This window comes from Sparus aurata, chromosome 5 (assembly GCF_900880675.1).
Source record: "Sparus aurata chromosome 5, fSpaAur1.1, whole genome shotgun sequence".
NCBI lineage: Eukaryota > Metazoa > Chordata > Actinopteri > Spariformes > Sparidae > Sparus > Sparus aurata.
Window position 1 is genome coordinate 21,815,352 of NC_044191.1, and position 12,097 is coordinate 21,827,448.

General features: G+C 42.4%; 2 protein-coding genes across 2 annotated transcripts; both read right to left on the reverse strand.

The window, feature by feature from the left end:
• On the reverse strand, nucleotides 1–2,618 carry LOC115581276 (transmembrane protein 17A). The gene is made up of 4 exons (XM_030416225.1): nucleotides 2,328–2,618; nucleotides 1,382–1,488; nucleotides 626–739; nucleotides 1–332 (listed from the first exon to the last, which is right to left on the reverse strand). The coding sequence occupies exons 1-4, from the start codon at nucleotides 2,452–2,454 to the stop codon at nucleotides 15–17; spliced, it is 666 nt and encodes a 221-aa protein (XP_030272085.1). The 5' UTR covers nucleotides 2,455–2,618; the 3' UTR covers nucleotides 1–14.
• A 401-nt stretch (nucleotides 2,619–3,019) lies between these two features.
• selenoe (selenoprotein e) lies at nucleotides 3,020–5,391 on the reverse strand. Its single transcript, XM_030416133.1, has 4 exons — nucleotides 5,233–5,391; nucleotides 4,549–4,625; nucleotides 4,254–4,332; nucleotides 3,020–3,365 (listed from the first exon to the last, which is right to left on the reverse strand). Exons 1-4 carry the CDS (start codon nucleotides 5,338–5,340, stop codon nucleotides 3,222–3,224), a joined length of 408 nt encoding a protein of 135 aa, XP_030271993.1. The 5' UTR covers nucleotides 5,341–5,391; the 3' UTR covers nucleotides 3,020–3,221.
• Nucleotides 5,392–12,097: the final 6,706 nt, after the last annotated feature.

Below are 12,097 nucleotides of genomic sequence, written 5' to 3' on the forward strand. Positions count from 1 at the left end.
TTATTTTAAGGACTTTAATGGTACATATCATTGGGTGACACGGGCAGCACGCTGTGGTGATAGTGCAGCCCAAACACGGGGCTCATCCCCGCGTGGTGGAGGCTCTCCACCTTGCCAAACTGGCGCAGGTGGAAGAGCAGGGTGAGCTTTCGGGTCATTTTCCGGAGCGCCAGGAAGGAGGCCAGGATCTGGGCAAGCAGGAAGAGGAGGTAGAGGGAGTGGACGGCCCTCTCCAGAGGCAGGATGATAATTCCTTCATCGGTCAGGAAGAACAGCAGCACTGGCAGCTGGAACATGAAAGACAGGAGCCAGAAGGCTGCCAGCTCTGGCACCTGATGACAGGGAGAGAAGTGGGAGAAGGAGAATTTGGGTTGGTGGATGGACGCGATGCAGAGATAGAGCAGTCAGGCATCAAGTGCTTCACTTGTATCCACATGAAAGCGCAGACACACACCTGCGCATCCAAAAACACACACACACACAAACCCAATAGACAGTCGTAGGCCAAGAGCTGATTGTTTACACACGCAGGCAGAATACTTAAGCAGCCACTTCCTCCGCTGTGTTATTCAGGAGACGGCCCACAAAAGAACCCCTCCACAGAGAGGATGTTGGTTTGAATTACCTTTTCTTTAAGGTTGCCAATGTAGCCCAGATAAAGTCGGACCACTTCTATGACTGTGAGGAGGATCATCCCGGTTATGAGCAGAGCCTGGTAGTACCCGGGTAGATAATAGAACTGGAAATAAAGCAGAGCTGGAATGTCAGGATGTCAGGATGGTATGAAAACACTTTTTCCTTCTTCAAATTGAGCTTTATTTAGTGGTTGGACGTACTTAAAGACACAGATAAAAGAGTGCTGTGAGCCTTTCAAAAGATTTTTGGTGTTTTGGCTTTACAGAAGGATGAGATAACCTCAGTGAATCGGGCTCCCTGAATGTGATACTTCAGCTCTATTAAGTTCCTGGTTGGGTGAGAAGTTCCAACAGGGTCTTGTTTTTGTTTTTTTCTGGTACCACTAGAAGGCACCAAAGTCAAAGGTTTTTAAATAGCACAACTTCTTAACACATAAAAAGTCAATATTATTTTTCATAGGCTTGAGTTTACTTTTACAGCCCTTAAATGCAGTGCAGTGCAGCATGAATTGTTCTCAGCAATCAAAACAAACCCTCTGATTGTGCTTTTTTGTCTTAATGACACAAGTGATGCAACATGACATCGGATCAAAGCTGTCCAATGAGTAAACTCCTAGCGAATAAATCATTTTGAATTCCTTTTTTACACTCAGCTCCAGTATAGAACTAAAAGGTAAACGATATATATTTGGACCAAGAGAATGGAACCTGAAACTGACCTGTGAAAATGTAAACCACTAACTAACCTTTATTTCCAACATGAAAACAGCAGAGAACCACCAGCAGGGAAAATAAAACATGTTAAAGTACAGCAGCATCTGCAGGGGGAGGTGGGAGACCAGCTCGTTGACCACTGCAAGACAAATAACAATCAAAATGAATCTTTTCTTAGCACAATAACCATCAAAGCAGACACTTGGGTTGTCAAGTGTCTGCTCTGATGGTTCACACACTTTAACTTTCACACCTGGATGCTGCCTCGTTCAACAAAAGTCTACTCCACTGAAACAGGAGGCTTTAAAGGTCAAATTCACCCAAAAGTGAAATATCATTTTTTTTATTTATGTATTTTACATTTTAAAACAAGCCCCCATCTACATCAGTTGATTGGGAGAATGTTGCAATGGTGGTTTTATTGTGTGGTTCCAGAAAGGTGTTGTGGACTAAAAAACTCAATCCGACTATACACTGAATTTGCCTTTTAGGTTGGATTTATCCTTTAAGGGCCTTTGCTCTGGGGTACATCGGTGGTGCTAGCGGGGGAGGGGCAAGTGCTGCCTGTCCACTCATGAGCTGAGTTCTCTAATCTTCAGGCTACCTCGGCCCCCAATTTGATAATATCAGAGAAACCCTACATTAGAAAAAAAATTGGTTTAGTGGAAAAGGACTGAACCCCTAATTTAACATAATCGCATGTATGGTTCATCACACATTTAATGCTGCATACAACAATTAAAAAGAAAATCTTCTAAAAGGCCAAAACAGACAGCAATAACTGCGGGAGCACGTTTCAATACAAATGTAATTAATTTGAATAGATTTAAAGCAGTTCATCTGGAGTGTTCACGTTATTTTGTCTACCCCTTGTAGTCAGCTGTGTGATATCAGAATTCGTGTCAGTTACACATATTGTCAACGTGTAATCATGACGCTGTGTGTTCCACAATGCTACCTCAGATTATACAAACCAACCAGAGGCGTCCTCCTGCTCCCTGCTGAAGTCGCTGTCTGCCGTCCTGTTGTTGGTGAACACGGAGCCTCCCATGTAGGCCAGGCCCATCTGCAGGTTCTCGGGAACAGGTGAGTAAAACACAGGCATTGTGGGTAGAGTCGGTGACCATGACCAAGCCCAGGAGTCAGGAAGCGTAACAGTCCAAAAACTGGTGTTTGTTTGTTTGTTTCCCTCGCGCCTGCTGCTAATCCTTGTCGTGTCTCAGTCACACAGGTACACGAATGCACGGATACAAATGAACACACACACACACACACACACACACTCGAACGCGTGCTGGCAGACACCACTGCTAATCAGATTAGAGTGAAGGGAGGCGGGCTGAGGATTAGGCTGAGACAGCAGCGTGGCAGTTTGTGAGGAAGTTAGCGGCCGTTTGTGACGATCAGTAAATTTTGCAGTTGTTTAAGCTCTGCGGGGACACAACAGGGACCAGGATGAAAACAAGAGCGATGCATAGTTAGTAAAGCTAAGAAATCCCCTTACATTTCACTAACATACATGGATAAATATATTTATTGTTCTCCCGCACAAATAAAACATTCAGATTTCTATTCTAAGTGTGTGCACAAATTGTTTACTCAGCTATCTTTTTATTATATACACCACTACAAGTGAATAGTAGCCTATTAAATGTAGACAACACATTAAACACACTGATCCACTCCATTATTTATTGTGGTGTTTTTTACAGCACATGAACACAATGACACAGAAATGACTAACGCACTGCTCGCCGCTCCCGACCAGCGTCTCCCTCAGAGTGGTGCCTGGCTTATCGTTTTGGCCTTGGGGCCCCACTCGTCATTCGCGCCTGCCGGGGTGCAGCAGCAGAGCTCGGCCACAAGGTGTCGTCACAGCTCGTCCCTGGGGGCGCGCAGGGGGAAGTGCTGGAACTCCTCTGGCACCTCTTCCCCTTTCTTGGACCTCTTGTAGAAACCGTGCGAGTCTAACAGGCTGCTGATCTCGTCCGCCTTCATCTTCTTCACAGGAACAGTCTGACGAGTCGGGAGGGAGCACGCACGCGCGCGCACACACACACACACACGGACACAGGGTTAAGGGCTTAGAAGCAGTGATGCAGTGTAAATTGCGCAGAGGAGTATGTGTTTGCAGACTTACAGTGTTTTTCTGAGTCCCAGTTAGACTGATGCATTCATTTGGTCTCCCAAAATTGGATTTTTATTAAACTTCTCTAGTCTCTGCTGATATGGAGCTTCCTCCTGCAACATTTGTTTTCATTCATTTGCTCAATAATTCGCTCAATAATACTCAGTCTCACAGGGCGCCCGCGTTGTGAAATGCCAGATGAAAACAATATCAGACCCTGAGCGTGACTCCTACGCGAGCTTTTACGAGGGAAAATCCAAAGGTGAAAGCCTCATGAAAAGCATTGGAGTCCGCGAGAAGTTTACAGCGGTGGATGTTTTTTTGATGTATTTTCGAGGAGGCTTACACTTAAGAAACTTATTGGTTTCAGTGGAGACTTTTATTGTCTCATTCTGACCTAATGCAGGTTCAGGGGCTTTTCCATGCTGACAAAAATAAAAATAGTGTGGGAAACACTGAACGGTTGTAATTCCATATCAGCATCCATACCAACTCGTCTGATTCACAACAAAAAATATTACCCAGCTGTCAGAAAACCCCTAATTTAAATGCTCCCTGACTCTCTATCTCTCTTGCCATCTGTTATTTTTGTGTAACTCTGCCTCACTCCTTTCAAACACACTCACTCTCGACTCGGTATCTGACACAGGATCTGATATCGGATGCGGCAGTCTTAAAAACCTCCCTACATGAATGTGTCTTGACATTCACCCCAGATAAGCTCCATCACAAGGCGGAGGAGTGAAAAAAAAAAGATCCCCGACCTCACGTCTCACCTTTACAACCTCGTCCCTTTCATTATAGAATATCAAGCGCGGATTCTTCTCCTCCGATGAGTCGTATTCCAAGTTGTGGCTACGCGGGGAAGTAACGGATCAAGGGAAACAACAGGTAGGCAGGAGTAAAGAAACATGACATCAGCATTAGTATTTTTAGACTCAAAACTTGGAAGAGTAAGAGTTTTGGAAAGCTCACAGAGCTGGTACTGGCCTTGGCAAGATGTTTTGTTTATGAAAGGGGTCATGAGAAAATCTGGGGTGGAATTCAGGTCTTTTCCAGCACAAAGGATACTATAAAGCCCAGCGCTCCATGAGAAAATGTTGGAGCTCGGGCATTTTCTTTATGCCTCATCCGACCAAACTGGGAGCCTGCAGGAGATGACAGTTGTTAAAAGACAGCATGACAAATAGCGTTGTGCAGGCTTCGTTCTTATGTCTGATCAAAGGTGCCAGGAATAGGTCCTGCAGTACACACACTGACATGAAAACACTTGGCTTATCCCTCATCATAATCATTTTCCCATTTGCTCACTCTATGCTGTCACCGTGTCCCCTCTGTCATCTCTTCATGGGTATCTCGTTTCAGACTTCGGAGCAATCCCTGACGGAAGCGTCACACGTGACATTTTTTTTATCTTTACTAAAATGTTATCGTGTGAAAATATAATTATGTCACATGTGAACTGGGCATTTTAACAAGCGATTGTCCTTTTTTCACATAGTTAAAACACAAGCAAAAAACAAGTGAATGTTAATTACATGTGATAACATGAAATGGATGAATTCTGACCTTTTCTGACAGTTCCACTTTAATTTCAGATGAGAACAAGACTTTTAGCCTGTAAAAGGTAAATTAATGTTGTGTGGGGAATTGGACATTTTCTAAGGTAACTGGCTTTCTTCATATATGATCCAAAAAAAGAGATATGAAGATTTGACAGTCATCCATGTTGTCCATATTCCTGTTTGTACTCACCAGCAGTTTACCTCTGGCTATAACCAGCTCTTCTTCAGCTGCCGTGTCGTTGGTGGAGTCTGATGCTCTAACAGAAAGGGCAAGAGTGAGCACCAAGAAGGCCCACATTTTTCGTTGACAAACTAAGACCTCTGAGTGCTTTCGCCTAAGTTATCACCAACAATATGTAACCCTTTAATCCACTCGGACAGTTTCTCAAGCCGGACAAGACCACGGCCACCCCCTGCAGGGGAGCGGTGCTCTCCTGTGTCAGATTTTTGTCACTATTTCTTGCTGTTTTCTGATCAAAAATTCTTCATAATCTGAAAAGTAAGTCACTAGTCAACAAACTTGCCCACATGTAAATCATAATTTTATTGTATTCTTAGCTATTAGGCTGTTTTGTTTTTTTCAACAGCCCCTGGTTTTGTAGCTTATAGTTTCTTCCACATCAGATGTCGTTGGAGGTCCACAAAAACCAAAGCATCTGTGTTCTTATCACTTTTTCCCATACAGTTCAATCGCAGGTGGTGGATGGCCACTGAGAGGTGTCCACGCTGTCATACTGTGGCTTGCAAAAGTATTCACCCCCCTTGAACTTTTCCACATTTTGTCACGTTACAACCACAAACATAAATGTATTTTAATGTGATTTCATGTGATAGACCAACACAAGGTGGTGCATAATTGTGAGGTGGAAGGAAAATGATACATGGTTTTAAAACATTTGAAAAAATATAAAAAACAGAAAAGTGTGGCGTGCAAAAGTATTCACCCCCCTGAGTCAATACTTTGTAGAACCACCTTTTGCTGCAATGATAGCTGCAGGTCTTTTGGGGTAAGTCTCTACCAGCGATGCACATATAGAGACTGAAATATTTGCCCATTCTTCCTTGCAAAATAGCTCAAGCTTAGTCTGATTGGATGGTGAGTGTCTGTGAAAAGCAATTTTCAAGTCTTGCCAGAGATTTTGACTGGGCCATTTTAAACACATGAATATGCTTTAATCTAAACCATTCCATTGTAACTCTGGCTGTATGTTTAGGCTTGTTGTCCTGCTGGAAGGTGAAACTCTGCCCCAGTCTAAAGTCTTTTGCAGACTCTAACAGATTTTCTTCCAAGATTGTCCTGTATTTGGCTCCATCCATTTTCCAACTCTCAACTCTGACAAGCTTCCCTGTCCCTGCTGAAGAAAAGCATCCCCACAGCATGATGCTGCCACCACCACGTTTCACGGTGGAGATGGTGTGTTCAGGGTGATGTGTAGTGATAGTTTTCTGCCACACATTGTGTTTTGCATTTAGGACAAAAACTTCAGTTTTGGTCTCATCTGACCAGAGCATCTTGCTCCACGTTTGTTGTGCCCCCCCAGACTGCAGGGCTTTGTTTCAACAATGGCTCTCTTCTTGCCACTCTTCCATAAAGGCCTGATTTGTGGAGTGCATGACTAACAGTTGTCCTGTGGACAGATTCTCCCACCTGAGCTGTGGATCTCTGCAGCTTCTCCAGAGTTATCATGGGCCTCTTGGCTGCTTCTCTGATCAATGCTCTCCTTGCCCAGCCTGTCAGTTCAGGTGGACGGCCATGTCGTGGTAGGTTTGCAGTTGTGCCATACTCTTTCCATTTTCGGATGATGGACTGAACAGAGCTCAATGAGATGTTCAAAGCTTGGAATATTTTTTCCATTTCCTAACCATGTTTTAAACTTCTCCACAACATTATCCCTGACCTGTCTGGCGTGTTCCTTGGGCTTCATGATGCTGTTTGTTCACTAATGTTCTCTAACAAACCTCTGAGGCTTTCACAGATCAGCTGTATTTATACTGATACTGATTGGATTATACACAGGTGGACCCCATTTACTAATTAGGTGACTTCTAAAGGCAATTGGTTACACTGGATTTTATTTAAGCGCATCAGAGTAAAGGGGGGTGAATACTTTTGCAGGTTTTTATTTTTTTAAATGTTTTAAAACCATGTATCATTTTCCTTCCACTCCACAATCATGCTCCACTTTGTGTTGGTCTATCACATAAAATCCCGATAAAATACATTTACGTTTGTGGTTGTAACGTGACAAAATGTGGAAAAGTTCAAGGCGGGTGGATACTTTTGCAAGCCACTGTAGCTGCTGAAATGCAAATTTTACCTGAAGTGGTTTTGTACAGATGTCCTTAAAAGAAAAAAGAGAGACTTTTCCCTTTTCTTATAAAAATATGAAGAAACGTGTGCACTAATAGAAATCCATTTTGAATCTTGTTGGATTCCTCACGTGTCCGTATTAACTGAGGTAACATTTCTAACTCCTCCAACATAAAAAGGTCTAAAGTTATGGGATGTAAAACAAAACACTACGCTGGAAGATACTAAATAAGATACTATAAAGCTCAATCTGAGGGGATAGACTGAGGGGATGCTGATAATTCTGTATGAGCCTTTTTTACAGACATGTGATCCATTGTAAATGTAAATATTAGGGGTGTTAAGATTCACCGATATGAATCGGTATCGTTTTTAACGTTAAAGATGCAACTACATCGATACGCGGACCCCTGTATCGATACAAACTTACCATTAACCGGACGATGGCCTGATTCTAAAGTCACGTATTGGTTGACGGAAGCTTTGCTGCTAATTCTGCAGAGCGTCTCTCAACTCTTGTAAAAGGTTATAGGTCAACGGGAGATTCTCGCGAGAGTAATGTTAGAGTATCCGAGGGAAAAGAACAAGAACAACAACAACAACAACATGTCCAACATCTCCGACACTGTTAACAATGCACCAGCTAATCTGAAATCTAAAGTTTGGAAGAGATTTGGATTTTATAAGAAGTCAGATAAAAGTCTGACTATATGTGAGGTCTGTAGAACAGCTATTAAGTACAGCGGTAGCACGCCAAATCAGAAAACTCATCTGGTGAGACAGCATGGAGAAAACTACGCGGGTGACGAGGAGTCTGTGGATGCTAACTTTGGTAACGTTACAGCTAGCACAAGCAAGAACACGCAAGACAACGACATGGCTATAGACTTTTTCCAGCCACAACTTAGCTACAACTCGGCAGGTAACCACAGCATCTTTAGCCCGTTTTATTGCGAAGGACTTATGACCTTACAGTGTGGTTTAGAGTGATGGCTTTCAGACATGGTAAGGTAAGCAATGGAACTTTTATAGAATTGCTTATTTTAATATATAATGAAAAATGAATGTCTACATTAAACAAATGTTAAGAATTTTATCAGATTGCATTGTATCGTATCGAATCGCACCGCATCGAATTGATTTGAATTTAAAATATATCGTCCCTGAATTGTATTGTAGCCCATGTATCTAGATGAGTTTCGAATCTTTTTTTGAGGGAGAGATGCACACCCCCAGTAAATATATTGATCAGAGCCACCTTGATTTGTAGGCCCTAGAAGTGATGGTAAGGGTATTTTTAAACCGATGACATCCAGGCTTGTTGTTTTTCCTTATAAACATTAACAGGCAATATATATGAAAGTCCTTGCAATTAGCATCGGTTAATTGCCAAGGTAACAGGGTCTTTATAAGGCATTTGTAAGATTCTTGTTAACATTATGTGTTAATAAGACAATGGTAAGTGTTTATGTAATAGACTCATGAACATGTTTATTTGGATTATGTAGCATTTGTTATGTATTGTTGTAAATATTATGTGTATAACTAAGGATTTAATAACCCAATTGTTTTCACTTTAGATCCCGTAGCTGCAAAACACATCTGTTAAAGGTGCAATATGTAGTTTGTATAAGATTTTTAGTTGAAAACATTTCAAAATAACTAAAACTACTAACAGAATCTGAGAAAAGAAAAATTTTTACATGATGTCATGACATCTATGTATTGTGGTGTTGGGACTAACATGCAAACTTCAGTTAGCCCGGGCCTGTCCGGTCCGAAGTGCATGTGCTAGCAGTGTAAATACCAACACATCCCTGATGTTCTGAGCTCTAGACCACTAGCTGTATGGCTAACTGAGCTAACTAGCTGACAGCAGCTACAATTTGCAGCAGTTACTATTTACTGTGGTGATATGCTGCCCCCTATTTGTTTGGAGTATGAATTACACACCTGGCTGTTAAAGTATAGTCTTGAAGTGGATTTAGTACCAATTATCCATTTAATCCAAATACAGAACTCAATCTAATTATAAACCCGTGCCCTGCATAGTTCAGGATTTAGTCAAGAAAAGGTTTTTTCTAGGACAATTTGTTTAGCTTTCACCTTTGTATTATGATATCCCAAAGTAGTCTAGCACACCAAAACATCAGGCGCACATACAATGCGACAACATCACAGACTTTCAGTTTCATTCTTTCTTTCTTTCTTTCTTTCTTTCTTTCTTTCTTTCTTTCTTTCTTTCTTTCTTTCTCACCATGTCGCAGTTGCATGAGAAGCCATGTTTAATTCCATTGTGTACTCATGCTGTGTATGAAATCAGACCTCATGACAGCACAGCACATTTGCACTGTGTTAACACCCTGGAAGAGGAAAACATCTCTCCCCTCCAAGTTTGTTCCTCTATGTTGTGAAATGGCAAGTACGTCAGGTCACCACAAGAGGGCGATCACACCCGCATGCACACTCTCTGGCAGTTTGGCGGGTAAAGTGTACTTCCAAATCCTAGCCACAGACAATTATGTTTCCAACAAAAATAAACCATTCCTGCCTGGAATGCTGAAGAGAAACCATCTCCCTGTCTCTATCTTTTCCAGACACAGACGTCTGCAGCTCAGAGTCCTGCGCTCGTTGTGTTTGAGATTATGTGTCAAATGGCAGTAAAACAGTTCCCTTTTTAAAAGGGTTTCCTCCCTTTTGGCAGCCATCATAAATCTGCAGGCTTGAACACTTCTGCTTTACTTTGGCATATTTGTGTTCCGTACAATGCAGCGTATGTTCGCCTCTACAGAGCTTAAAAAACTAGATTTGGAGAAAGACGGGAGAAAGCACAATGAGCAGTGGGGGTTGGGTGATCTCACTGTGGCTGACTCCTCTGTCTATACGTGTGGATGCATACCATATGTGTTCACAATTACAAATTCAGCTTACATCACATAGTGCATGCCAAAAAGGGGGATGTTGTTATTAGTAATATGCTGACAAAGGGGAAAACGCAGTCGTTTATAACTGGAACAGAGAAGTAGATGATGAAGATGTTTACAACATTTTTAGAAACTGAGCAACTTTTTCCAGTTGGAGTTTAGCAAAATGCAACAGCTCGCAAAAGATCAAAAGCTGAAACACCTCACTGTAATCCTGCCTCCCTCAGAGAGCTTCTCATAAAGACACACACGCTTCCTGTTTCTCCAAAGCACCGGATGCTGCCGACTGGCCAGCGGGATGCTGAAGTTTGTGTGTCTGCTCTCTTAAGATGTGTGGCTCCAGTGTCTATTTCTCTGTGATGGGAATGTATTTGTATGCTTAAGGAGATAAAATAAAAAAAAATGTGTGTTATCTGTCTGGAGCCTCAGGGCAACTCGGGGGAGCCCGGTGCCTGTCTGCATGCTGCGCTCGGGACTGCCCATAAAGAAGAGAGGCAGTGCTGAAAGAAGTGAAGGCCATGTGGAGGGCTTCATTCAGTAAGAACACAATGCTAATGAGTGTGCTCCGCTACGTACTGTACAGTAAGTGGACATAACCTTGTGGAGGTTCAAAACTATTTCCCCTACTTGAAAAACTGTGTTTGCCCAGCACAAAACAACAAGCCCCAGTGTTTTTCTTTGTGTTATTATCTCATGGAGAGTTATTAATGTTGAGTTGTTAATTCGCAGCATTTTACTGTCATGATTTGTCTCTCTTGGCTGCGACTCTGGTAATGAGTCCTAATGGAGTGAGACGTCTGTGCGTGACAGCAACTGTAAGCAAATTTACAGCTCTGGAGTAAACGAGAACGTCACCAAGTTTGATTTAGTCTTGTGGTCGGCTTGAACCTACGACCTAAAAGAAGTGGCTCCAATTTTCCCCACGCAGGGAGGCCACAGAAGGCTGCCCGACGCTGCCGGCCTTGGCAGACGATGTGTGTTGCACAGCTAGGATGACGAGGACGGTTCGCTGCCAGTGACCTTGTTTTGCAGTGTCTTTGTAATGTTGATGGTGAAGGTGAGAGACGGCTGCTGCTTTTTTATCAGCATTACGGCCTATTTAGTCAGATTTTTTGGAATGGTGTTTAATACAGTACTTGACATCTCTCCTTGGTGGAAGGGCGAAACTGGCTTAATTTATTCCCGTACAATGCTGAAGTGCAATTTCAAAAATCCTACATCAAGCACAGGAGACTCGATGGTTTGAATATTTGAATTTTATAATTTTATAATTCTACCATACTTCATATTTAAAGGTCACATTTTATACTCATTTTCAGGTTCATCATTTTATCTTGGGTGTCTACCAGAAAAGATTTATGTTCTTCACTGTATCCCCCTTCTGTCGGAAACACTTTTTGGCTTTTTCCTGTCTTTTTATGGCTGCTTCCTCCTGAATACCCAGTCTCCTCTGATCGGTCATCTCACCCATGCCAAAACCAGCACCGCTAACAACAACAGAGCAGCTGTGCTAAACTAATTCTTATGTGGCAAACTAGCTGCTAGGCAGGAATTATGCAAATGTATGACATGGTTTGATGTCACAAAGTGACAGAATTAAAGGCCAGACTACTGACGAGGTGTTTCAGGAGCTGTGTTTTCTGTGGGAGAGAATAGCGGACTAACACTCAAGATCCTTTAAAATGCACAAGAACCTACAGTATACAAAACACTGAAGGAAAGGGAAATGAAATAAAAAGCCTAAAATTTCTCCTTAAGGATTATATTTTAACTCCACTACATCCATTCGACTGCTGCAGTCATGACGTACTCTGCAGATA

Coding starts and splice junctions, on each gene's coding strand:
- LOC115581276 (XM_030416225.1), bottom strand. CDS start 2,454: ATGCCTGTGTTTTACTCACCTGTTCCCGAGAACCTGCAGATGGGCCTG. Junction 740..1,381: donor TTTTCATGTTGGAAATAAAG/GTTAGTTAGTGG, acceptor CTTTATTTCCAG/TTCTATTATCTACCCGGGTA. Junction 333..625: donor TTGGCAACCTTAAAGAAAAG/GTAATTCAAACC, acceptor CCCTGTCATCAG/GTGCCAGAGCTGGCAGCCTT.